The 23742-nt window shown below is 46.5% G+C and overlaps 1 protein-coding gene across 1 annotated transcript; it reads right to left on the bottom strand.

Annotated features, from left to right (window-relative positions):
• Positions 1 to 328: 328 nt before the first annotated feature.
• LOC142572168 (lysosomal acid glucosylceramidase-like) lies at positions 329 to 13836 on the bottom strand. Its single transcript, XM_075681098.1, has 10 exons — positions 13542 to 13836; positions 9441 to 9626; positions 8454 to 8624; positions 8233 to 8366; positions 7466 to 7638; positions 5619 to 5862; positions 4199 to 4423; positions 2864 to 3027; positions 1728 to 1850; positions 329 to 508 (listed from the first exon to the last, which is right to left on the bottom strand). The coding sequence occupies exons 1-10, from the start codon at positions 13618 to 13620 to the stop codon at positions 406 to 408; spliced, it is 1602 nt and encodes a 533-aa protein (XP_075537213.1). The 5' UTR covers positions 13621 to 13836; the 3' UTR covers positions 329 to 405.
• Between the last annotated feature and the right edge of the window lie 9906 nt (positions 13837 to 23742).

Raw genomic sequence — 23742 nt, 5'->3', positions numbered from 1 at the left:
CGCTTCCAGGTATCAAGGATGAAAACTAAGGCCATCAAATGCGGCGAGCAGAAAGCGAGCGACATAGGCTGGTGAAAGTTGTGGCAACTCCGGCGGCCAGCGGCACTCACCTTTACGATGAACCAAGCCATGCACGGCGTGCTGCTCCCAGGATTTAACTCACGACACGCGCATTTCCCATGGTTCCTCAAATGAAAGCAAGAAGAGGACGGTGTCAGAAAAAGTTACCTTGCGAAGACTGGCTACTTAACGTCGTGCAACCGCATAATATTTTCCTTTTCTCCATGCGCGGTTCCTAATATAGGGAGTAACGGCACGCGGCTTTTAAGTGTGAAAAACAGTTTTAATTTATTATTGCCAATTCGTTTCAGTCTGATCTTGTGACCGCTGTCGTATGGTCCACTTCTACCTCCAGACAAATGTGTTGATGGAACGTGGCGTGATGGTCTTCTCGTACGTGCTACCTCTGTAGACGTCGTTCAGTTGCACCTTGCGCTCAGTGTTCGTGCTGGAACGGAACAAAAACGCGAAATAATTGTTGCAGCGAATTAAACTGTGTACTTTAAGTATCATGTAGAATCGGAACCTGTCATCAGGAAAGAATAGGCTCATCTTCCGTCTTGCCGATAACGGTGATTACACGTGATTACACCCCATGTGATTACACCCCAATTGCTTACTCCCGTATCGCAACAGATATATCTAAGTTGCAGAAGATTATGATATCTACAGGGTGTTCTAAATTAAGCCTTATGGTTTTCTTAAATTTAGGCACTGGGGGGCACGCGAAGACCACCTGTGCAAATAAGTTATGTGACCAGGGGGACACAAAGTTAGATTATAACTATTGCTGTCAGCAGCCCAATTAACTAATATTGAACAATTAACTTTTGGTTGAATACAGTAAGTGGGTATATTCATACTGAAAAGTTAGAGGCAGTCGTGTTTCTACAGAGTATCAGTTGGAAGAATTCTACTTGCTTATCTGTGCTCCGAGATATCCGACTCCAAATTTTAATCGTCGTTCGCATGATTACTCATGCAATGGAGTTAGGATCAGCGCAAAGCTCCTCCCTTTTGTGACGCAGCTGTTACGTGCGGCGTTTAGTCTGATAACGGGGCGGAGGCATTAGCAAGGCTGATAACTGCTCCCCTTCCATCCGGAACCGCTGTCACAATACGCGACCACGCATCCTGTAACTTTGGCGGCATCTGCCATGCCGAGATAATGGCGAGAGTGCAGAAGCCGGAGGGCAGTGCGCGTGCGTAATGGTGACTAGACGAGCGGGCATGGTTGGTAATGCTGTGTTTATTAAACTATTTCACAAAGATTTATTCGAGTTTATTGCTGTCAAAGGAATTCCTCAAGGTTTTAACACAGCAATTTCATATCAGGGGCTGGCTGCACTTTTCTCTACGGTCATTTGCAGCCTTCTCTTGCGGGAATTCTGGATCACCAAGGACCCGCAAAGCCTTGAGAATAACGTAGATGTGAAGCGTATAGCATCACACAGAATAATGATCATATAGCAATAGTCCACACAAAATATGCTGTGTAGAGCAGAAACGCGCAAATATAGAGTTCGTAAAAACATGCCGGAACGTACATCTGATAAGAGTCAGTAGCGTGGTGATTAAATGGTACATGCGCCCTCGCACGATTGATAAATGCTGTTCAGTAACACGACTGATGAATACAAACGCTCTCGCTGTAACTGTTGACTTACGGATTAAGCACAATTGTGACCGTGGCTCCTTGGGGGGTCTTGAATGCCCCAAACTCCAGAGCGTGCCCATCTCCACTTTTCTGTCTAGAAGCAACTCGTACGCTTCCACGTGGTAGAAACTTCCTAAAAACGTTGGAAGAAATAAATTATCAGGACTTGCAAGCTGCAGGGCAGGTCAACAACTTCCCTGGTTTTTTGTTTTTTTTTATTTATTTTTTTCCCAGTGGTGTGAAATAGACGCGCTACAACCACGGAAATAAGACGAAAAAGAAAAGAGCAGCCGCACTTGTCTATTTGTTTTGTTTTGTTTTATTTTTCGCCCATGGAATCTATCGTTTTACCTGGCACGTTCTCAGTGCACTTAAACTTTTGCAACTCGATATGTGTGTTTTATGCGTTGTTTGCTTTCGATAATTTGTGCGGAACAAAGGAAAGATGGGCTGCGCCTTTTTGCACGCTATTGTCGCGGGTGCCTGCCGTATGGCGAAAGAAATCGGCTTCATTTAGCCCAAACTGTGTCTTTATTGAAACCTATCACCTCCTGGCGCTATAGATCCATACTTGGTATTCATTCCGAGGATGTTCCACACGTACTCGGCAATAGTCAATACATCGAAATTTCGTCCTTTTTGCGATGGCGTGGATCGGATAAGCCTACCTGGGTGTGAAATTAAGACCGAGAAAATGTAGTAATGCTATTCCAAAGCTATTCTTTTTTGTGTTTCGTCTGCAGTTCCGAACAACGACCCACCATCGTCATCACCGGGATTGGCCGATCGTGAACGGTGGACTATAAAAGGACTATAATTAAGCCAAAGTAATCTTTATTTGAGTGCGTCTTAGAAATCTATAGAGTTTTCTATACAGTGCACGTTGAGGTTTGGGTGTGTCAGGCAGTTACAAATTATACGCTCAAAGGACTGTATATATAGACTGTGCAGCTGTATATAGGAATGTATAGCTGTATAGCTGTATGCAAGTATTGTATAGCTGAATGATGGGAGCGTGCGGCCGCAGCATGGCCGCGCTCGTCTATTGGGTGGATTTATCAGCATGCTTAACTAGTAGATCACCTGACTATCCGCTTTTACACATAGCTTCGAGGTTGCCAAATAATGCTTTGGCAGCATGCTTACGTGAAGTGCGCCAGTGCGTAGTACATGGGTTGCTTGTAGAACTCGCGTGCTTCAGCGTCCACGATGATGGGTGAGTCGACGAAGTTCTGAACCCAGTTGGGCCCACCCTGCTTGTCTAAGGCAAGGTTCCAATCCACCCACCCGGTCACCCAGTGTTGCAGATCCTGTGGCAGAAGTGCGTCCGCCCGGAGGCACCATCGGTCATCGTGTCGCTTACAGTCTATCCTAATTTGGTGCTAGACAGAGTGGCACCAAATTGTGATTTGCGGTTTTTCTTGTGATTGTAGCACTTGTTTCAGGCGATCACAGTTTTGCTTCTATACGGAGATACGGTTACCCAAGAAATTATGAAAGCGTATGTTTTAGAACAAAACGTCAATGGATGTGTAAGCCAATCTTCCTAAAAATTATTACATAGGGAAATAGCACTAATAGAACACGGGTGATGGCTGTGTAATATAATATGCTGGGAATTGGCGCAGCGCATGCGTAAAGCAATAAACGATCACTTGATAGTCAGTGTCCGCATTGCCTATTTTCTTGCGTTTTTCCTGTTTTGATTGTTCGCGCTGTGTTAGGGAAATGGATCCATAGCGACTAGATCAACTCAACGCGTTTCTAAGTCATATCTAGTATACGATTTGCTAATTCTCCTTGTTCATAAGCAGGTTTAACGTACAGTGTACGTCCATATGTGTTTATATTTCTTGTTTAGTACGTATTCTAGGCAACTTAAGTTAAAAAAATATCGACCAACGAATCATATACGTGCGTACAAACTGTCTGCCTCAGCGAGAGCCGGTTTAGCATGCATGTTCATGCGCTGCCCACATTAAATAATCACTCACGCCTGGTTATAATATTTTAACCTCTGTAGGGCACTTCTGCGTACTTCTTCTACACTTACATGTGATTACACCCCAATAAAAGCATGTGACATAGGATTTATATGCTCATTACTATTTCTAAACATTTTTTTTTTCTAAGGACTAGCATTTGCAACAGCGCGTAACACAGTCACAGCATGACTATAGAGTCGGTCGCGAACACTTTCAGTAACAGAACTGCCAGGGTTGTACACTTAAACGGCTCACTGATCACTTCCCCCTTCCCCAGTTTACTCCAATACATCGTGTAATTTAATTATTCCTTCGGTATCCTACGTTGTCTGTGCTGTCCCCCCCGTATTGCAGGCAGATGTCGCATGTTTGAATGGTCGTAAAATGTTCGGAAATATTTGGTTCAAAGCACCGAGCTTCGTTCAATTGTGGTTCAGCTTGCATTCTGGCACAACACGAACGGAATTTCATGTGGTACAAGTTGCCGCGGGTTTACCTCGAGAATGTCGTGGGAATAGTTTTCTGCGCGGTCCCAGCTGCCGAGCTGCACCTTCTCCTTGATCCACGGTTTGTCGCCCATGCACGCTTCAGTCGCGAGGATGAACTTGTCCGGGAATGCGTTGTGCGTTTCGTCCAGCTTGGCGGGGTCTGTCTCAGAGTCCGTGTACCAGTGGACGGCAACACCAGCAACGTATTTTGCTGCATCCTTGTCGTTCAGTACCTACGGGAAGCGCAATACTGCTTTCCGCCATTTGACAATCCTTAAGCATTAAATCCTATAATCACAAGCATCAACACACACATGAGAAGAAAAATCGGTGCGTCATTTGCAGACCAGTAATATCCTTCGAGTATCGCATTCGATACACTGCAGCAAACCAAGCAGCGGAATACGTCGCGTACGATAGGAAGAGACATGTTAGCAAAAACTATAGCTTCGCTGGTACGAAAGTAACGGCGTAAATTTGAACGATCATCGTGGTGGGCGGAAAACACGAGGGAAATACAGAACTGATTACAGAAGAGGAAACTCAGTCTAAAATTTAAGACGCTTCTGGTACTGCATATCATCAAAACTTGGTGTAAGCACAAAAGTTCATTAAGATACCAGACGCTCTTTCGAATGCATCACCGACCTTTTAAAGGAGATTGCATTAAAGCCAACCTTCTCATAGTTTTTGTCTCATATGCGGTCACATGGGCATTGCTTTGAGCCAGTATAGTTATAAGAAAGGGGATCCATGACGCTTCGACATTTATCTTGCATCTTGGTCCCAGGTTCAACGTGCTCCTTCGTGTCGATTCCCAGCAACAAGATTGAGGTACGCTTTCATTAGTAAATAAATCTGAATTTTGATTACATAGTAAGGTTAAGATATAAAGCAAAATAAAATAAAAAGGAAGATATTTCGAAGAAACAAGTCGGGAAATAATGGGAGAAGCGATATTCCTCGCGATTTGTTGCATCATTCCACAGCTGTCGCTGTCCTCTTTTTTTTTTCTTTCACTGCGGGGAAGTCAGGGCCAATCAGAAAGTTTGATGCAGGTTCTACAACGTGTTTCGTGGAGTGACCTGATGCAAATGAAAGGGGCGCGCAAGCTAGCACGCGGCGCTGTACTCTTCCTGGGACTGGCCGTCAGGGTGGCGGGGCATACCTAAAGATTAGGCCGGCTCTGCTCAGGATCGTAGTGCTCCTTTCTTTTAATTAACTTGTCAGATGTAAAATGCATATACAGCATTGATTAGAGTGGCTATATAGGCTTGTTGGTAAGGGTCACCTAATTGTATAAATAATTTCTATATTGTTTCATCCCCTAATTTGTTGTAGTTTTATTTTTTTATTCGCTGCTAGCACGATTGCTTCTGATAAGGCGACAAGTGTACAAGCACGTTACTGGCATGTCTGACGACTTACCTGTTTGGCCCAGAGTGGAAGGAGCACCCGCATGTCGTCTAGAATCATCAGTGCGATCTTGTCCGGCCCGAAGCCGGCTTTTTCCAAGGCTGGACCTAGGTCTAGCTTGATGAAGTTCCGCTGGATTGCGGGCGTAAACCCCATGCTCTGGAAAGCGTAGTTTGGGTCTAAACCCGCCGTCGGCTCGTTCTCAGCCGTCAAGCCCCAGAAGTTGATGCCGTTGCGCTCGTATTCTTGCAGGAACCTAGGTTTTGAGCTTGAATTTAGTTTCCGATAATACGCGCAGCCATTGCACGATTTCTAATGCGGAGAAAAAAGAAAGAGCTCTTAGTCAAGCAATGCGGCTCTGCAGTAGTATAGATCAACAACCAGCGATAAGGTGACGCTTTCAAACTAAATAGGATCGTACCACCGTAAAACACAACTTTCTCAGTACTATTTACGTGGTGAGGAAGCCCACACCCTGACGGACTCCATGCAGGCGCGTAGAAACTACCGAAACGGTAGGATCTGCATGGCAACCGCCAAGCCAATGAATAAAAATAAGGGCCTCGGCGCAATCGAACTCATCTGGATAGCAGGTCACAATGGCATCAGGGAAAATGCACTCGCCCACATGGTGGCCACTGCGTGCGCAACATACCACTCGGACAGAGAGGCGAGCATTGAACTGGAACCAGTGGACTGGAGCCAATCGGCAATCCTCGATCATTACAGGAGGGCTCGAATTAAATTCGCCTCTCCCTGTCGGAAACTAAGGAAACCGGAACAAGTCACCTGGAGGAGGTCGCAAACTAAAACTCACCCACACTTGCATCTCCTACGCAAGACAGATAAAGAGAGATATCCATATGAGTACCCGTGGCGCGGGGCCGAGCCCACGCCCACATCACATGGGAACGCGCCGAGGCGCCTCGAGGAAACATTAACAAAACCACAACGCAAGAGGGATGGGAGGCCTTGCTCTCCAGCTCGGAGGAGGCGGCCCAGAGGCTGCCATGCTCCAGGCGAGCCCAAGAGCTCACGCCAGCAAAGCGCGAGAAAAGGGGCCCCGACCAGCCTGAAGGCAGGTCGTCATATTTTGTCAAATAAAAGCTTTTTACCACAACTACTACTACTTCCCAAAATTAATAATGTCTTGGAAACAGATTTTGAGCGACCGTAAAGCCACTCTGTTTTGTAACGCGCAATAGGCAATTTAGATCGCTCTCACGGTTAATAAGAGAGGAAAGAATGCACTTAAGTTTCTACCCCCTGTCCAGACTACTGGTTGTGAAGGTGGGCTGTATATACAGGGGGCGATAAGACGCGGTGGCACGGCCATAAACCTTGTTTTAAGGCGCAACTATGACCATGTATGTGTCGTGTGGCATACGCTAGAGAGATTTGAGCGTAATTAGAGCAATTGCAACAAGCTTCGTCGGCATGAATTCTGTACAAAAACAAAGTTATAACTTTCCTGTCGGAGGTGGTGATCAAAGCAGGGGACAATCATGGAAAAAGTGAAGAGTCAATGTGTGCTCACATGTCCTTTTTGCCGACACAGAATGGGGCCATCTCACAACTTGCCCTCTCGTTTATCTATAGTAATTTATTTTATCTAATATCTAGATGAAGCAAGAGGTCACGCGATAGCAGAAAAAAAGAAGTTTAAGCAAGTAATGAAAGGTGCAGTTCACTGCTCTGCAATATAGTCATTGTCGTTATTGTATGATACGATTAATGTGACTGACGACTAGGTATAACTTTGTCTTTGCAGAGGTTCTGGGGAGCTAGCACCATGCGACAACTTTGCAGCTCTTGATACAGGAACAGTTTACATTGCATAAAGCGTCAATTCTGGGCACCTGACAAAGTAGTTTGCCCATGTCTTGTAGTATGGTCCACCGGGATGCCCGATAAGAAAGCCGCCATGATTAAGTTGTCCATTGGTCTTCATCCATGCTGGGCCACTCCAGGGGCTGGCGAACATCCATACGGCATGCTTGGAGACATTTAATGCTCGTTTGATGTACGGGATCTGGAGCGAGAGAAGATAGAGAAATTCTACTACAATATAAGCGCGCGAACTTTGAAACCATTTTTTTCCCATTTTTAAGAACTTTTTGTCAATGTGCCTATTGTTACTGTACACTCTAAGAGTTGGTGAACTGCTGTGCGAGTGCGAGCCGAGATTCAGAAAATTGGTATCTGCAGAGTCCATCATAACGTTTTGTAAATAGCCATTGCGTGCGTACCGCCGGTTTTCTGCCCAGATCTCATCGTCTTCGTTAACATTCATTATGGACTGGCTATAATTCCCATGCATAAGATTAAACCCGTTGACAATAACCATGACCACATGTTTATGAAAGCCTGGCTGCTTGACAGGGCACTATAAACAAGAGAACTTTAACTTTACGTAATAAATTGGCGCCGAGCCCTTTCCCATCGGAAGTAGCGTTCTTTTTTGCTTCTTCTTTTTTCTTGGCAAACCATGCACCAACCAGCCCAATTAAACACAATCCTAAGCACAATCTCACTGCGTGGTGTACAATACTTCGGGCACATGCATTGCAGTAGATGTAATCTCATAAGGGAGTCCCATAGTTTCCTCAAAGGCACTGAAACGAACCTTTAGCTCGAAGTCTTCATCGGCAAGAGAAAAGTTCGCCAGAGCGAAATCACCCGGTGTGTCCGCGTACGTGTACTGTCGCACAGAGAAATCACAGCTTGCCATCGGCACTCGGCCAATGTTGTAGGACAATCCTGTACAATTAGAGAATAGTAGGAATGTAAAGAAGTAACAGTAAGTCTCAGCTGCGAAATTGCCACTCATTGGGTACATGGGTATACCTTTGTCGGCGTAGTATGATTGGATGACATCTTCCTGCATACTTTTCGGCAGGGATTTGATGTTGATGCCCGCGGCGTCAGTAAAGGCTCCGCCAAAACCATAAATTGTCTGGTAAGTTCTGGACGTGTCGACGACTATGGTTACAGTGTCGTCGTCACTGCGCGAAAAGCCTAAAATTGTTAAAAAAACAGTTGTCGCACGAAATTTGGACTGGGTATAAACATCGCAATAAACCTGTGTGCGCCGCCGTCTCAAACACAATACAAATGAATTTAGGGGTGCCCTCGTAAGACACAATATGGAGAGGAGATGGGTGAAAGCTGCTTATTTAGGTGCAGATAATCCTAACGGTGTGTATGTAGCGCCTCTGTAGCCCATCGGGAAATGAATCGAGAACAGAAACGTCCCAGTAATCACAGAAGAAGACGATTATGGGAAAAACCTGGAACTATAGTACAGACCTAAATCTTTACTGTGAGCTATAAGTAATCCAGAAAGATTCCTGGCGCACTCGTCATACCACGCACTCACCCCACAGGAACGAAGAAAAAAGAAACGAAAAAAGTTGGAGATACGTTATGGTGAAGCACAGATCTTATTAGCCAAACAATTATGTATATAAAAATAATGTGTCATTTTGGACACAATCGGACCATCTGAACGTTTCTCCGTAACCTTAAGTTTAGCTACGGGGGCGGCATTATCAGTAGACCAGTTCAGCGAGCCTCCGGTTGCCTTTGTTACACGTTGATTACTTAATTTTTCATTTTCTCTACATTGCCGTCTTTTTTATAAATGAAAACGGCTCTAAGTCAACATGTTTACCACATTACTAACTGCCAAGAGTTCTTATTACTCTCTGTAATAAGTAATTTTATGGTTATAACATCCTGACGATCGTGATATTGTCTGTGACCGAGAAGTTGACATAAGCTGTATGTGTGCATCATTATAGTTAAAATGAAGGCGTAAACACATGGTGATACCTGACTGCAAGTCGAAGCTGCCGGTTGTCTTAGCAAACCTGAGACCAGCCTTGTTGCTCTCGAAAACAAGTATCTGTCCCTGAGGGGCCAGGCTCACTTCCCCAAGGTAATCGCAGTACGTGGTGTTGCACACGCACACCACGCTGCCTTTGCCGTAGTCTCTGGGTTGGCATTGCGACCAGGCGCCTGGGCGGTGAAAGAACGCAGACGAGGTTCAGCAACAGCACAATGGTTTATATTTTTTGGTGAACGCTGCAGTATATTAAAGAAAACTCCCATCTTATCCTAAGCTTCGTAAGCCTAGGCGACGCGTAATCGAATATTAGAGTTGCACTGTCATTGCTAAACAATGATTAGACAATTTATTCTCTAAATGAATTCCTCACTTGTTCTCTCTCTCTCTCTCTCTCTCTCACATACACGCACGCGTACACGCACTCATGCACTCACGCATCGGTTAGCCAGCCAACCAGCCCACTTAGTCATATTCAGCAAGTTGTCGAATTCTGCCATGTTGGCGTTTTGAGCCGATCAGAGAGGTCATAGCAGCCATGTGGGCCAATCAGGGCTGCAAAATGGCGAATTCAACAATATGGCAGAATTTTAGAGTACCCAAAGCATGGTCCAGAGTAACAACCGCTGGCCAGCCAGCCAGCCAATTAAAGAAACGGGGATGCTTGCTAGCCAGCTGGTATTGTCCCGATTAGCTCATTTGGCAGGCGAACTGCAGTGCTTAGCCTATAACACCGGGAGTGGATCCCCTCATAAGCCCGAGTTCTTGTTCCACTGCGAAGTTTTCCTCAGGAGAGGCGTGCATGTATTTGCTTTATAGCAACGTGCTGCGTTAACGTGGATGGTCATTCCCGTATTATTGAAAATGTGTACAAAAAGACTAGTAGATCCCATCCATATGTGGGAGTGAGTGTTCTGCGAAGCTTTGACGTTTACGCATATGTTATCCAAATGAAATGTTCATGCAAATGTAACGCGGCCACATAAATATAACACAGGGATGCAAATATTTCGATGCAAGTTCGGCGTCCGTTTTAGTGAAACGAACGCAAATTAAAGTTATTAGCCACAGTTTGTTGAGGTTACGCATTGTCAGAAATGTCAGTGTTTCAAATTGGCGATGCGACTTCAGCTAGCACCATTTGGCGCGGTTGCATGAGCATGGTGCCGTATGCATGGAAGCTATATGTCAACACAACTTGTGCTTCGCGTTTTCTCGAGTCTGCTCTTGTCCTTTGTGTAGTTGCCGAGTTAGCGCAATAGTGAGAAGCGGTGTGCGTGTCGAGAAATATGAGACTTCATTAGAAACGTTCAACGTCTCGAACCCTCTCGTGAACACGTGGTCATTGAGCACATCGGTAATTATTACTAATTGTATGGTGACCGCTCAAAGGTACGTCCTCACTTGCGGAAATAAGCGCGCGCAAGGCGGCGTGCTTAAAGACGCGCGCCGCGAAAGGCGCTTTCGCAGCAAGAATTCTCTAGAATAGCGGCTTGGGCTTGTTGGTTTTCCATCCTGTTGTTAACAGCGCAAAACGTAGGCGGGACACAAGACGAGAAGACGACACCACAAGCGCTGCCGAAATAAGCACGCCGCCTTGCGCGCGCTTATTTCCGCAAGAGGACGTACGTCCTAACGAAACAGAAACAGAAGGCCTCTTTATAAAGTTCGGTAACCACCGACTTTCCGGTTTTTATAAGTCGACATTATAAAAGGTCCGGTAAACACCACAGACAAGGACTTGCAGCGAATTTGTCGCGTCCAAGGATCACTGCCCTTTCTGCGTGCTGAACGAAATGCAGGTTGAGAAACGATAGTCACTCGCCGCCCATGGCCGATGTGTGTCCTGCCGCGTCCCGCTTCGTGACATAATCTGTACCGCGCTCCTCGACATGAGTCATGACCACCAAGAGTCGTTGTTTTGCTTCGATTTTACGTGCCAGCACATGCTCGCGTTCTGCATCACACTTCGCAACGTAACGAAGGCGTGCTTGTTCCGCCCGACACTTATTTCGGACCTCCGTCCCTTCCGCACGCAATGCACGTTTTCGTCCAATTTTGTGGTTGACGTGTTTTGATGTAATTTAACTGACGTCCACACTCAGCGGCTTGCTTCCTTGATTGCTCCTCACACGACGCTTACCCAGTACGGGGAAAGCCAGCGGTCAAAAGGAGGAGGGGAGAGAAAACTTAAAAGAGAGAGTATGGCAGGGTAACGTGGAAGTTCTACAAATAACAATTAAATCGACTAAGTTTAGAAACAATTGAAAAAAACGTGTAATTTGCATATACACAGCAGATTCGGGGGTATTAAAATTATTTGGAAAATGATTGACAGTTTTGTGATGGGTACTACTGCTGATTCACGAAATTGCCGCGGTACTCAGCTTCTTGTCTTCCACAGATGTTCACAGATAGTCATGCAGATGTTTCATGCCGAATGCAGAGGCCCAGAAGGAGAGGATATCTCGAGAATTTACAGAGATACATTATCATCGGAATGAAATCTTTCAAGATATACTTTACGTGGCTTGCAAATCTATGGCAGGCTAGCAAGATATCTTCTTCACTCATTGCCTATTGTTGCACCCCGCTGCAAGATACTGAAAGCCACGATACTATCGCGGCGCCATACATATGCCTTAGTGTCACATCGAGACAACATTACGAGGTAGTTGGCAGTGGCCTAGTGAATAGTATAGAGGTGGGTGATGGGCATTTGTCTATTCGCCAAGCAGCCAGCTCCGTCAAAGTGGGAGAATAGGTAAAGAAAGCTTTGCTTTAAAGACAAAGGTAATAGAATAAAAAAAATTGACAAAGATTTACTTAACATTACTCAGGCGAGAACAGGCTCGGAATGACATAAAACAGTTACCATGACACTGTACAGTAAGCGCAAAACGGCGTGTATCAATCGGAATGGTAGTCGTATTCAGCCAGATAACAAAAGAAGTGGGAATAGTGACACCATGGACCATATCGAGCCATGGTGTTTACCTCTATTGTACGGGCAGACCACCCTTTTAGGCCCCTATGCCTACTTTAATGACTTTTTGTTCGTAAAATGAGCGCACATGCAGCCATCAATGCATGAGTGCTCATCGCTAAAATTGAATACAAAGCATGGTTCTAACTATCGTGTGTGTATGCCGTTCACCACTGCAAATATCTTTTTTCGGAGGTAGGCAAGTACAGGCTTTTTCCAATACGGATCTAATATGAATACTAAGTATCGAATATCTAGTCAAATATCAAACAGTCAAACGCAGACGCATATATTCACAGCAGGAATACTTAATACGGCTTAATGAAGTACAAGACAAAACTACTAAAGACTACTAGACAAAACCACTTGTACTAAAGAACACAACTAACTACGAAGGACAAAGCATAAATCTTAAGCACAAGATTAGTAACTGTCATATAAAATACTGCACGAAAAGCCTTTCTACAACTTTATAACCTGATTGAAAACAAGATTTCCAAGGAAGAATGGCTGCTACAAGACTAACCACTAAAAATATGGCTGCCGAAGGTCAAAAGTTCTGGGGTGAAAAAATTCGCTGAAAGGCTTGTGTGGCGTGCACACATGTAGAAGGGTCCACTGGAAGAAAAATATCGCCGGTTTTGGCGTAAAAGATAAAACTGCCACGTAAATGGATGGCAAGAAACGCTAAATGACTGACGTACAAGCAAAAATTCCAGGTTGTCAAGTACGCCCCCACCGCAAAACCGAAAACAAAGCTTGCATTATCCATTTTGGTTCAGAACCAAATTATCCATTTTGGTTCTGAACTGCTTCGAAAAGTGTTCTCGTTGCCTGAGTTCTGATAACTCGCAATGCCTCGTTTAGCAGATGGGAAAAACTAACTAGACTTTAACATTCGGTTATTGCGTAATATTTGGTCTGTTTTGATTATTCGAAACTGCCGAATAGTTCCTTATCGAATACGCATGTGAATAGTTGACATGTAGTATTCGATTCTTACTCGAAACGCCGAACATTCGCCCACGCGTACTCTTTGTTTATCAAGTACTTCAATGTGACCACGACATGCATCTACTTTCGCTGTTGACGGACAACTCACCTTGGATGTAGGCGCCCAATACGATGAGTGCGAGGACCTGCGCTGACATTATTGGCCCGGTCGCCGTGAAATCCTTCATTTATGCCTCAATTATCCTTCACTTTCCTCGAAAATTTGCATTGATGACAGATTATTTGGATAACGATGTTAAAATGTCAGCGATTGGCTACTTCCGTGCTCTTCATGAGAAAATGCCCTCAAACGCAACGCACCAGCTGTGGTCTCGGGATGTTGCCGAACTCATACGCCTGCCACTCAGAAAGACGGCGGAGAGATGCGATTAGATATACCCAGCCGGCAGACAGGGTCAACTGAGGCGAGTTCTTTGAAGTGAGCCTCTCGACAGGACGCGATAACTGAAATGGGTGTATTGCTGCTGAACTTCAAGCTGGCTCGAGTGGCATCCCACATATAGGAAAACACCATTCGCGCATTGGCGCATTATCAAATGAATGATTTGCAATGAAATGTGTGAAGCTGAGCGCGATAATAAATTCAACGCCGCGATAACAGAGCGGACACCGAAAGCACAAGATATGTTTCATTGAATATGCTCCAGAAAATGTCCCCCAATATTGATCCCTGGGCGCACACTGTAATCCCGACCGCTTTCACCTGTGAGTCAGCATTGCCGTAACAGTGTTTTCAATTCACGCTAAGACGCCGAAAGGACAAGCTGGCAAAGGCTCAAAACATGAAGTGACGTTTACTCACGATCGCCCTACTCTTAGGAGTAACAATTGTGGAAATCCAGCGAACTTGCTCGAGTCTAAATGACGCGAAGTGTCTTGCGCTCAGTAAAACCTTGTTTGAAATGTGCTTATATGTGTGCGTGTGTTTTTCAAGGTAAATGAAAATTCACCTTCAAGGTCATATGCACTGCATATTTAAAGATTACATGCATCATTGTTCCTGTTAAGTCAAGCGCAAAGACCTTAAACGGTGAAAAGCAGCGTGAGAATACGTCAGGTTACTGTGCAGATGGCATATGACGCTTAGCGTTGCGTTTTGCTTGAAGTCCTTGCTCACGCTTGACACAACGCTTTACTACATATGGAAGTTTTTTTATGCTTTGTGCACCGCTTGTTCTGAGCAGCTTTCTCATCTTCTGTTAAGAAGAGGAGCCTACATAACCTACACAACCTACATAACCTCAGCCTACATAACCTATCAAGATGCAGGGCGCTCCTTGGCACGTGCTTTTCTGTCGTTACGCGCCGTCACACTTCTCCTTTCTCCTTTGCCCACACCTCCCCCATGTGTCTGCGATTGTTTCCCACTTTCAAACGTCGGAACGCCAGCTGTTGTGCGCGTGTGACCTGCTCGTGAGCTTACATTGCAAGAAATCCAGCACCGAAAGACGCGAAGGTATGCAAGCATATAGGCAAAGAAAGCTTCGTTTTGAAATAGCTGCCGACCCCGAGGGAACCATCGCATCCGCTCCTTGGCCTTGTTTGACGAGCTTGGAGGAGCACCTTAGCAACATCCACGCGCACGTTTACTTTGTAACGATTCATAAACCCTGAGTACGCAGCGATAGTGGTAGAGCGGAGGCTGAACGGTGCTTTACAGCTCGTCGTAGGAACTTTTGATTATGCGCCACGAGCAAGACAACAACAGCAGTGTCATCTGCAGTGTACTAGAGGATGTATCGCAAAATAGCACCGAATGAAGGAAAAAAAGAGAACTAAACCATACGAACGCTTATTCCGTCCGTTGTTTTCGGTTACCGTCTATACATGTGATCGTATACCAACAGTACGACAGAAGTAAGCAATGCCAGCAGTGCAGACATGCAGTGTTCATTTTCCTGTACATTTCTGCCAAGACGTTCCCTCATAGTTTTCGAATCTCGAAAATGTAATTGAAAATGTCAAGTTGTACGCACTTGTTGAGGTGTGAAGGCGGAGCTAAAAACTGAATTAAATTGTGGTATTTTGCGCTCGAAATCTGATCTCATTATGACGGACGCCATAGCAGGGGACTCGGAGCTAATTTTGGCCACCTGGGGTTCTTTCACGTGTAGTTAAACCTAAGTGCACGAGCGTTCTTGCATTCCGACCCATCGGAATTCAGCCGCCGCGGCGGGGATCGAACCCGCGTTCTGGAGCTCAGCAGCGCGCTGCCATATATCCACGGAGCTACCACGGAAAGTGAAGGCGGCGTTGGCAAATCATCTTGTGCTGCCTTCTTTACTTTGTCTTCGTTTAGTTCCACGTTTCGGCTCTGTAACTGCGAATTGGCTGACCCAGCCGCGTGCCGCAATACGCTTTCGCACGGTGGAGTTTGCTCCGACATACCTAAAGAACAGCCGCATGATCCCATCGTCACTACGAAACTGAATTTTTTTTCTTGCACTTTCGTCTGTTCACATGAAGTACTAGAATATTGTCAGGCTACTTATCGGTACAAAATTTCGCACACCATCCGCTTTCACAATGAGTGGTACGCAAAGAACTAGCCCCACAGCATGGCACAATCAAACATGAGCGTACAACCAACAAAAACACCAGCTACAAACAAAATACCAATAAGCCATGTCTTTTATAAACTTTATTAGTGAGTATTTGTCAAGTGAATATCGTTTGAAATCATTCGGCACCCTCGCGAAATGTTATTTTGGGCCACGCGTTGGAGGAATGATAAAAGCACTGCGAGCGAACACCGATAACATATCAAGCTGCGGCTCAAGCCGCTTCGCCTACAGAATGTATCGTATTCAACAACGTTGTTGAAGGTTTAGTAGGAGTAAGCGGTCCGTTGGTGCGCGCCTATTTCGCACAACCTGCCGAGTGAAAGCCACGCAGATATGCTTAACGACGGCTTTGACAGCTGCGTTGCCGTGCTGCGATAGTCCTTGCATTTAGGGCATTCCCACCCAGCATACCTACGCTCGTCCTTAAAGTCGGCAGTTTCTGGCCGTTATTTATACCTGAAGTGCAGTGATTATCTGCTGGAGTTATAAAGTGTAACTCCTGAACACATGTTTTTCATTCTTTTCAGAAAAAAAAATATGTAATGTTATTTGTTCTTATTTTCTCTGATATCCTTATATAACCTTATGACTCCGGTCACACGACAGATACGTTAATGTTCGAAGTACCCAAGTACGCATGCCACTAAGAACATGTTTGAAAACCTTTCGTTCGTTGATCTCAACGAGAGGGAAATAGTGCTATATCTTCTTGGTGTACGGCTCCGAAGACAGCATCTGGTATACACGGCAAGAGTTATTGCAATGTTTTCAATGTTTCTCAGTTTTCATTTTCGGAAGGAAGACACCGCGCTCAAGTTCAGATACTTAGGCAAGCTTATTGCACGCAGCTTACGGCTTCGTCTTAATTCCCGAACATCATACACTTCGTCTTGCTCGTAAACACACTGTTGTCATTAGTAGAAGTCTACATTCGGGCAGCACGGCTTCTTCAGGTTCCGAATCTTCTGCTCATCTACGGATACTATTTCAGTGCGGCTGCTCGGTGTTCCATTTGGACAACTACAGCGCGAGTGCTTTCAGTCCTAACTAAAAGTAAGTCGAGGACGTTTTGACCCTAACCGTAACTTAGAGAAATGATACACCATTTTCCGCGTAAACGTAGACCAGCATCTTTATGCAATCGCACTAAGGATCTTTAGGAAGAAAGGAAGGAAGGAAAAAGTGCAGAAGGAAGGCAGGGAGGTTTACCAGTTTAGCCTAACCGGTTTGCTACCTTACACATGGGAACGGGATGGGAGGATGAAAGATGGGAGGAGAAAGAGAGAGAGAACACATAACACAGCAAACGCATCGTCAGTTCCAGTCCGTCACTCTTGCGCGGTACGCAACATCACTGTCACAGCCGCTTGTCCAAGCCCGTATCCTTCATAAACCGAAGTAGTCCCTTCGTCGCCTTCAGCTGCGATGTCTTCTGTCGGCGATATGTGAAAATGGTTGCAACTGACAATGGTCTGTCCAGGTGTGCTAGAACGGACGCCATGGACTGTCTCTGAACATTATATTCAGTACAGTCACACAGAATGTGTTCCAGCGTCTCCTCGCAAAGACAGGCATTGCAGAGAGCGTTGTCGGTCATTCCAATGCGAAACGAGTAGGATTTCGTGAAGGCCACCCCTAGCCATAAGCGATAAAGCAGGGTGGCCTCACTTCGGCGGAGTCCAGTTGGCATACAGAGATGCATCAATGAGGGCAGGTCATGTTGATTGCTGCGGTTGGTCTGGCTGCTTGGTGTGCACCATAGAGAGAGCGTGATCTCCCGTGCAAGCACTTGAAGTCTGCTGGCTGCGTCGGACCATGAAAGTGGTATGGCCTCTTCCTGTGTGTCTTCAAGAGCTGTCCGAGCGGCTTTATTGGCGTCTTCACTTCCTATGATGCCGCAGTGACTTGGCAGCCACTGAAACGTCACGTGATGTCCTTTCTAATGTGATGTATGGAGTAGGCATCTAATATCAAGCACGAGCTGTTCGAATGGCCCGCGACGCAGAGCTGATAGCACAGATTGTAGGGCTGCCTTTGAGTCACTGAAAATTGACCATCGTCGAAGTGGTTCCCGCTTGACGAAACAAAGTGCAGCGCGAAGAGCAGCTAGTTCCGCAGATGTAGATGTCGTTGGGTGGTCAGTCCAAAAGCTGATGGTAATACATCTTGCTGGGACGACCACAACACCGGACGAACTCTGGATGTTTGTGGAACCATCAGTATAAATATGTGTACTGTCCGCGTACCTCTCGTGCAGAAGAAGCAGAGACAGTTGTTTCAGCACAGGTGACGACAGCTCAGAGTTTTTCCCGATTCCTGGTACGCTGAGATGGACTGTGGGGCTGACAAGGCACCAAGGGGGTATCGATGGTTTAGATGCAGCGGTGAAGCCCGAGGGAAATTTGTCGTTGTACTTGACGATAGTTTTAGAGAATGATGCTTGGTGCCTGTCTGAAGGTAGTGTTGCAAGTTGGTGATAGGGGGCACGTGCAAAATGTCTGATATGCGTTCTCAGGGCTTCCACCGTGATGTGAGTTTGCATTGGATGGTCCCGAGCAATCGCAATAGTTGCCTCAGTTGACGTGCATCTGGGCAAACCAAGACAAACTCTGTGTGCTTGAGCTTGCGCTGCCTGCAGAACACGAATATTTGTCTTGCAGGTGTTGCTCAGTACAGGTAGACTGTATCTTAAAAAACCGAGAAAGAGAGCTCTTTAGAGTCTCAGCATTGCGTCTACTGACATCTCCCACGTCTTTCTTGTCAAGTATTTAAACAACTGGGAGGTTGCTCTCAGGCGCCGTTTCATGTAGGCCACGTGCGGGCTCCAACTGAGGTCTCGGTCAATAATTACGCCAAGAAATCTGTGGGTTCTGACATAGGAAATGGTCCGCCCATTGATTTAGATGACATAAGGCGACATTGGTTTGCGAGTAAATGCCACTAGGGCGCATTTTTCTGGCGATATGCTCAGACCTTGTTCACACAAGTAGCTCGCTGTCAAAGTAGCCGCTCTTTGAAGCCGTGCACGTATCTGAGGACGTGTGACTGCCGAAGTCCAGACACAGATGTCGTCTGCGTATATTGAAATTTTGGTGGTAGTTGGCAAGTGTTCAGCAAGTCCAATAAGAGCGAGGTTGAATAGCGTCGGGCTGAAAGCACCGCCTTGAGGAACGCCCCTGCTGGTATAGCGTCGCGTAGTTGGGCCATCGTCAGTTAACACATAGAACGGTCTTGCAGATAGGTAACTTGCAATCCACAAAAATACTCGACCACCTAGGCCAACCATCACAAGAGCGTCGAGAATCGCCTCATGTAATACGTTATCGTATGCCCCTTTCACATCTAAGAATAAAGCTGCAGATAAACGTTTACGGGACCTTTCGTGCTGGACATATGAAACGAGATCAACTACATTGTCGATGGAAGAGCGGTCACGTCGGAAACCAGCCATGGAATTCGGATAAATATTGTAGTATTCAAGGTACCATTCCAGGCGGCCAAGGATCATTCGTTCTATTATCTTTCGTACTGTGATAACAGAGCGACGTGACTGAGTTGGCTATCTTGTGCGCATGTCTTCCGTGTTAAACCCGTCGCACGTGTGCCGATAAGCGATACATCGTGCCTACATAAATCCATGTTTTTTGTGCCATAAAGGAATCTTGCAAAAGCTGCTGCTGTGTCCACATCGGTTATTACACCTACACAGCTGGCCAACACTATTGGGCGGTAAGAGGTGAGCTCTAGCGGGGATTTGCCCTGCTTCAAGATTGGCACCAGGCGGCTCACTTTCCATTCGTCAGGAACATTCCCCTCCTGCCATGAGGTGTTGTAGAGACTCAATAGTGCTATCCGTGCGGATTCTGCGAGATAGCACAAGGCTCGGTATGATATACCATCTGGACCCGGAGATGATGAGCGCCTGCAGAGAGCTAGTGCCGCCTCGAGCTCCTCCATTGTAAAAGGAAGGTGAAGGTCCATGCGGCAATCACGGGAATGGGGGACGTCATCTCGGGCTGGAGGATCTGGACGTGTCGCTTAGTCTGCCATCCACGCACAAAAGTCTTCTGCGACATCGATGTCTTCCCGCCCTTGGAAAAGCGCGAGCGCCTTGAATGGAAAACGCTGTTCCGGAAGGCAACGCAGACCTTGCACCGCTTTCCAAATGTGAGACAGTGGCTTGCGGGGGTCGAGTGTCTGGCAAAACGTTGCCCAACGTTCAGACGCTAATCTATCCATTCGACGCTGAATCTTCTTTTGTATCCTCCTGGCTGCCCTAAGGTCATGGATTGATTTTGTACGCCGATATCGACGTTCCGCCCGGCGACGAAGTGCGCGAAGTCGCTCTAATTTTATGTCGAAGTCGTTTCGCGTGTAAGAGATCGTCAGCATGCGAGTGGCGTTTCGCATAAAATTACTTTTACGCAGCGCGTATTCCCAAGACGGCGCACTTGCGTGATGATCGTGCCCTCGTTTGCAGGCATGATGAGGCTAGGTAAATCATCATTGGGAATGGCAATGTCAATGTCGTAAATTACACCGGCTATCGATGTGTCGTCGATCGGGATGAAGGGGCGCATTTTGATTCCGCCTAGCTCCGTGATTTCTTGAAGTGTTCCAAGCGCACTCGCGTTGTACACGTCTATGGCGAGTATATTCTTGCATGGGTTTATTCTGATGTCTTTAATTTGACCCGGCACCGTACGTTCCAGAAAAATGGATAGGGCTTGCCTGTTCAGCAACCGTAGGTTGCTTGACGGTTCTTCCGGCATAAAGATGATGACGTGTGGCCAGCGCGCAGGCCGTGACTTCATAGCCGTAGTGCTCGCAGGAGTTGACGGCGCTGTGTTGGCGATCTTTCTCTTCGCCCTCTTACTCCGGACGGGTATGAAGCCGTCGTCGGATGAGTCGTATTCCGACATAGAGTACAGCTCGGTGTCCTCGGTGTCGCTGGTGGAGCCAACTCACTTCCTTGCGGTTGACAGCCGTGATGACTTCTGGCCAGGCGGGCCTATGGCACGCTCCGCGTCCATGGCCGCAAGACGGGGAGGTGAGGCACCTCGAAAGGCGAAGATTTCACCAAAAATTCAGAGAGCACAGAAACAAGCGTTCGTCGTCTTAGGAAGTTACGAAGTTAGGAGGTGAGCAAGGACCTACCTGATTTTAATAGCGCATACTTGTCGAAGAGCACTGACAACTGGCACTACGAAATTTCGATCTGCTGGCACTGCCAAGAGGCAACTTGGCGGCGGAGAAAGAACATTCGCGCCAAAGTTACCATTGCTTGCACGGACTTCTTGTACATTCATCTCTGGCATGACGACCTAGTGCCGACCTTATCTATGACTTGACTATTCGTTTGTAATGAGGGCCACAGACCTTGGAGGATTGTCGTGTCAAACAATGCACCGCCTTCCCTCGGACACTGGCGCGCACCAAGCAGCCAACTACGTTATTTACGAATAGTGCAACGATGCGGTGGAGGTATACCATGATTCATTTGTTTTCGCGACGCAGTAACGGTCATGCTTTCGATTTGCTGGGATTGGACAGCATGGCGGGATACTGGTCAGATGGCCATCATCATCGTCATCATCAGCCTGTTTTATGTCCACTGCAGGACGAAGGCCTCTTCCTGCGATCTCCATTTACCCCTGTCCTGAGCCAACCGATTCCAACTAGCGGCCACGAATTTCCTAATTTTCTCGCTCCACCTTGTCTTCTGCCGTCCTCGACTACGTTTCCCTTCTCTTGGTACCCATTTTGTAATCCTCATAGTCCAACGGTTATCTCACCGGCGCACTACATGACCTGCCATTCATTTTTTTCTCTTAATATCAATTAGAATATTGGCTATACCCGTTTGCTCTCCTATCCAAACCGCTCTCTTTCTGTCTCTTAACGTTATGCCCAGAAATCATTGTTCCATTGCTCTTTGCGCAGTCCTTAACTTGTTATCAAGCTTCTTTATCAGTCTTCAGGCTGTTCAGACGGCCAGGCTGGTGCTTCATCTAAGGGGAAAACCTGTTATATGTATGACCCCCAAAGAGCTTAATTTCTTAATGCACGTGATGTTTCATTGTCATACTGTGGGCTTACTCAACTGTTCAAGCGAGCACCCGTTACCTTTATTTTTTTTTTCGACTGCAGCAATCTAAGTGTAGTCTGCCTGCTGAAATATCATCTTGAGCAGGTCACTATGGGTTGGTGCTGTAAGAGTTGGGGTCGGGCATTTTAAAAGGAGTGGCTGGCCCATGGCGTCGTCCGACTCATCTACGCTAAGGACGTTGTTGAAGGAAGGAACCTGTTCTCGTCGAAAATGAGGAGTACTGGGTTTATTTACAATATCTACATGAAGAGTGAAGAACGTTACATCTTATCAGTCTAGCATGACTGACTTCAAATACACCGAGGAGCCGAAAATGTTCGCTTAAAGCCCCTCTGTCCTCCCTAGATCTCTAGGCCAGGGAAAACTTCCGCCCCACCTTCGTCCATTCGGAGTATCCAAAGCCGTCGAAGGACACGTGTTGAGGGCTAGGGTTCACAGAATCACTCTTGTACCTTTATCAGTGAACACACGCACAGATAGGAGGGTAGCTTCGTAGATGGGGATCGTCATGCTTGACTCAACATGGCGCGTCTTGGTTCCTGGGACAACCCAGGAGTTAGCTGGAGCGCCTGTCAAATGACTGTGGCGGTTACCGTAGCCCAAGACGAAAAGCCATAGAACACCATTTTCCAGGAGTTTCTTGCTCCCATTGGTCCGTGACGGCGAGAGTGAACCAACAAACAACACTACGTCCACCAACCGTGTCTCGCCTTGCTGGCGCCGCAGGTCCGTCCGAGGGGGACGCATTGTTAACTTCAAGAAGCGACTGTTTGCAGTGGGGTAGGAGAAACCAGGAGGTCACTACTTCCGCGGGCCGATCGTAACAGTGCTAAAGGTTTGAAACACTTGATACAGAAGTTTAGTACATCAAAACATGTTGCCCACAGGGAACTGGCATAACCAACATATCTAATGGCGTATTTTGATAGTCGCTGTGATCTCCGAATCCGATAAGGATACATATCTTGCGTCAACTTGAAAGCTAGCTGCTTTTCATAACAGTGCGAAGCAAGGAAGCAAAAGCTGAGGAAGCATTCGGTAACGAAGCCAGTGCCAACGGCACCGCCGACTGCGTGTAAACGTGAAACATGGCTGCGACGGCGGCATACGTGGATAATAATCGTCGTCGGCGTGAACTAAGCGAGAATCCTCATTCGCCAGGGCAATAGTGTTCAGGGGTGGTATCACGTGACCGGAAACAGACCAGATTTTCCGGCTTCCCCCAAGGTGATGCTGGGAGGCCCTCTCTTCATTTTGATCTGGAGTCAGGCGACCGGGAAGGACTATCCGAATGTAAACCGAGCACTCTTTTTTTGACCATCCGAACCAGATCGGCCTTTTTGGCAACGCTTAGAGCGCCCAAATGAGGATCATTCAAACAAGCCGTTAAAACCTATAAATTATAAATTCGAGGCTACGCGCCTAGAATGTCTAGTTCAATTTTGTCCAGGAACAGTTTAGTAAGGACCGCAGCGTATTCCTTTGTTAATGAATTTATGATTCGCCATTGTGATATAAGCGCGAGGTCGCGGTTTCTATTTCGGGCTGCGGCGACCGCATTTCGACGAGGACCAAGTGCACAATGTTCGCGTACTTTGATCTCGTTCGCGAAATTA

This window comes from Dermacentor variabilis, chromosome 2 (genome assembly GCF_050947875.1).
Source record: "Dermacentor variabilis isolate Ectoservices chromosome 2, ASM5094787v1, whole genome shotgun sequence".
Lineage (NCBI taxonomy): Eukaryota > Metazoa > Arthropoda > Arachnida > Ixodida > Ixodidae > Dermacentor > Dermacentor variabilis.
The sequence above is the reverse complement of the archived record's forward strand: the minus strand, read 5'-3'. Positions and strand labels throughout refer to the sequence as shown.

Coding starts and splice junctions, on each gene's coding strand:
- LOC142572168 (XM_075681098.1), bottom strand. CDS start 13,620: ATGAAGGATTTCACGGCGACCGGGCCAATAATGTCAGCGCAGGTCCTC. Junction 8,625..9,440: donor CAGCTTCGACTTGCAGTCAG/GTATCACCATGT, acceptor TAACAATTTTAG/GCTTTTCGCGCAGTGACGAC. Junction 5,863..7,465: donor TGGGCAAACTACTTTGTCAG/GTGCCCAGAATT, acceptor CTCAAAACCTAG/GTTCCTGCAAGAATACGAGC.